Source organism: Arachis duranensis, chromosome 9 (assembly GCF_000817695.3).
Source record: "Arachis duranensis cultivar V14167 chromosome 9, aradu.V14167.gnm2.J7QH, whole genome shotgun sequence".
Taxonomy (NCBI): domain Eukaryota; kingdom Viridiplantae; phylum Streptophyta; class Magnoliopsida; order Fabales; family Fabaceae; genus Arachis; species Arachis duranensis.
The window spans coordinates 18726196-18729525 of NC_029780.3; the positions used below are offsets into that span (position 1 = coordinate 18726196).

A 3330-nucleotide genomic window follows, 5' to 3' on the forward strand; every position below is an offset into this window, starting at 1 on the left:
ATTTCTATATTTTAATTAGTACTTCTTTGAATTTATATAGTATTTTCTATATATATGCATTCAATCAAAAAAATAGCAACTCGTGCCTCTTAGAAAGTAAACAACGCGAACTATACGTAGAATAATTCAATCAAACCGCTAATAGCTACCACAGAATCGGTCAATAATGTCTATTTTTGTTTATTTACACATAAAAATATCATAAACGCTAGTATAAATACCCACCTTTATGCAAGGTTTTCATCGTCATCATCAAGAAACACAAATAACAGATTGGGAAGGATTCAATCTCCTTCCCAATCTACCTCTATCTTGATTTGTATTGCCGTTGTTGGATAGAAATAAATTAAGAATAAAAAATGGCAAACGGCAAAGTCGTTGTTTCTGCAGTTTCTATCATCCTTGTAGTTGGTGTTGTCATTGGCACCGTTGCAGTTGTTAGCAACAACAACAGCAGCCATGACCAATTGAAATCCCACAACAAGGCAGTCGAGAAGTTGTGCCAAAACGCAGATGACAAGAAACTTTGCTATGACGTCATTGGCAACGTCAATACCACTGACCCAAAGGATTACGTCTCAGAAGTGGTGAAGAGAACATTGGATACCGTCATCAAGGCATTCAACATGACCGATAGCCTCTCTGTGGAGCATGGCGAGAGTAATCCTGGCATGAAGATGGCCCTTGATGATTGCAAGGATTTGCTGCAATCAGCAACCCACGAACTCGAAGCCTCTATCAACCTTATCACTGACAACAATTTTGCAAATGTTTACCAGAGTTCCGCTGAACTCAAGAACTGGTTGGGTGCCGTTATTGCCTACCAGCAATCTTGCATGGACGGCTTTGACACCGACGGTGAAAAGAAAGTCAAAACCGAGTTGCAAGCTGATAGCTTGGATAGCGTTGGCCAGCTCACTGCCCTTGCTCTTGATGTTGTTTCCGGATTGTCCCACTTCCTTAATGGTCTTGGTTTGAACTTGAACCTCAAACCTGCTTCTAGAAAGCTCCTTGAGGTGGATCATGAGGGATACCCCACTTGGTTATCCGCCGCAGATCGTAAACTCTTGCAAGACGTCAATAATGTCAGACCTAATGTTGTTGTTGCCAAGGACGGTAGTGGCCAATTTAAGACCGTTTTGGAGGCTATTAACTCTTACCCTAAGAACTACACAGGTAGATACATTATCTATGTTAAGGCTGGCGTTTATGATGAATACATTACCGTTGACAAGAAGTTCAAGAACTTGTTCATCTATGGCGATGGAAATACAAAAACCATCATCACCGGTCGCAAGAACTTCCATGAGGGTACTAAGACCATGAGAACATCCACATTCTGTAAGTCCAAGTTTCATTTCTCACGTATTCTAAAACTTTTCTATTGAAAACTTTTATTATAAAATGACATGGTTATTTACTAATAAAACATCATATAATTTCCACATCACTAACGAGTTGAATTGTATGTGCAGCCACCAATGCTGATGATTTCATTGCCAAGTCAATTGCATTCGAGAATACCGCTGGTGCTGAAGGTCACCAAGCAGTGGCACTCCGCGTGCAGGGAGATCGCTCAGCCTTCTTTGATTGCGCAATGCGTGGTTACCAAGATACACTTTATGCCCACGCCCATCGTCAGTTCTACCGCAACTGCGAAATCTCTGGTACCATTGACTTCATCTTCGGCTATGGCACCACCTTGATCCAAAACTCTAGGATCATTGTGAGGAAGCCCATGTCAAACCAGCAGAACATTGTGGTCGCTGATGGAACCGACCAGAAGAACATGCCTACTGGTATTGTCCTCCAAAATTGTGAGATCATGGCTGATTCCACCCTCTACCCAGACAGGTTGACAGTGAGGACATTCTTGGCGAGGCCATGGAAGGCATTCTCAAGGGCAGTGTTCATTGAGAATACCATTGGTGATTTGATCCAGCCACAAGGTTACATCCCATGGAACCCACCAACTGAGGCTAACACTGACAATTGTTACTTTGTTGAGTATGGAAACACTGGAGCTGGTGCCAATGCCGGAGCCAGGGCCCCATTTGCAAAAGGCATTATTAGTAAGGATGAGGCTTCTCAATTTCTTGCTGAGCGATGGATCCAAGCTAGCACCTGGGTCCCTGCCACTGGCATTACATACGATGCTGGCTTCACCAAGGCTTAACTTAGTTTTAAAGAATCGGGAGGTATCGTGGAGGGTTATATGATTTTGTATTCTTTCGTTCATTCTTCCCACTTTTTATTGGAGAATTAGATCGGCAAAGATTTTGAGTTTATGTGTAGACAATCGATCCTAGAGAAAAGTTTGATGTGGTGACCAACATTGAAATTAATTGATTGATTTTATTGTGTTATTATTTGTCTCTTTTCGATTGATGTTAGCAATACTAATACATCAAACTTTAATGGCGGCAAAGCAATTTATTAACACAATATATAAATTTTGATGGCAGTCTAAAACATGCACTAATGCAATTATATTTATTTTTTATAAATATTTATATAATCATATAAAAAATTGTTATTTTTATTTATGTGACTTAAATTATATATATATTGGCAAATATCTCTTTATAATTATGTCTTCTGATCACAAAAAATTCAAGTTTTTATAATCTTTTACACATACAAGAGAAGTAAATTAATTGTGATGAAAATATAAATGAAAAGTTACATATTTAATTATCATCAACAATATAAACATTGACAATTTTAACTACGAAAAATGTAAACTAATTCAATACATATTAAAGAAGAGATTAGTTAAACAAAATTATCAAAATGAGTATTTTGATAGGTACTTTTGTTGAATATTTTATAAAATTTTGTAAAATTAGTATAATTTTTTATGGATATCAAGTTAATTTACCTTATTTATTATTAGAATTGTCAACATTAAAAATTTTTATAGCTAGAAACGATAATTTACTTAAAGATGCAAAATGTTTTTTATTTTATATCATCACTATCTGTTGCTTTTAATTTGTATATAATGAGTGAAAAATTCATCGGTACTTATAATTTTATATTAGACATAATTAATTCACGGTACTTTTTCTTTTTCGCTTGTATTAGCGGCTGCACTTATTATTCATCTCATTTATGAATAAGTTCCTAAATTTTAAAAATTTGTAAATATGTTTGTAATCACTAATCAGGTATATCCACTAATTAACTCGATGATAAAGAAATTCTTTGTGATGACATCGCACTCAGCCACTCTAATACATATATTACAAATGAGAGTAGAGCAAGAACTGAAACAATGCAATAAAATTTGTGACTGAAGAAAAAGAAATCTATTGAATGTGTATCACG

The 3330-nt window shown here is 36.3% G+C and overlaps 1 protein-coding gene across 1 annotated transcript; it reads left to right on the forward strand.

Annotated features, from left to right (window-relative positions):
• The first annotated feature begins 284 nt into the window (after window positions 1-284).
• On the forward strand, window positions 285-2289 carry LOC107464941 (pectinesterase). Its single transcript, XM_016083909.3, has 2 exons — window positions 285-1341; window positions 1476-2289. Exons 1-2 carry the CDS (start codon window positions 360-362, stop codon window positions 2174-2176), a joined length of 1683 nt encoding a protein of 560 aa, XP_015939395.1. The 5' UTR covers window positions 285-359; the 3' UTR covers window positions 2177-2289.
• Window positions 2290-3330: the final 1041 nt, after the last annotated feature.

What these genes read in the sequence shown, in the direction of transcription:
- LOC107464941 (XM_016083909.3), top strand. Translation starts at nt 360, where the DNA reads ATGGCAAACGGCAAAGTCGTTGTTTCTGCAGTTTCTATCATCCTTGTA. An exon ending in CATGAGAACATCCACATTCT is followed by an intron (nt 1,342 to 1,475) that starts GTAAGTCCAAGT and finishes TTGTATGTGCAG; the next exon opens with CCACCAATGCTGATGATTTC.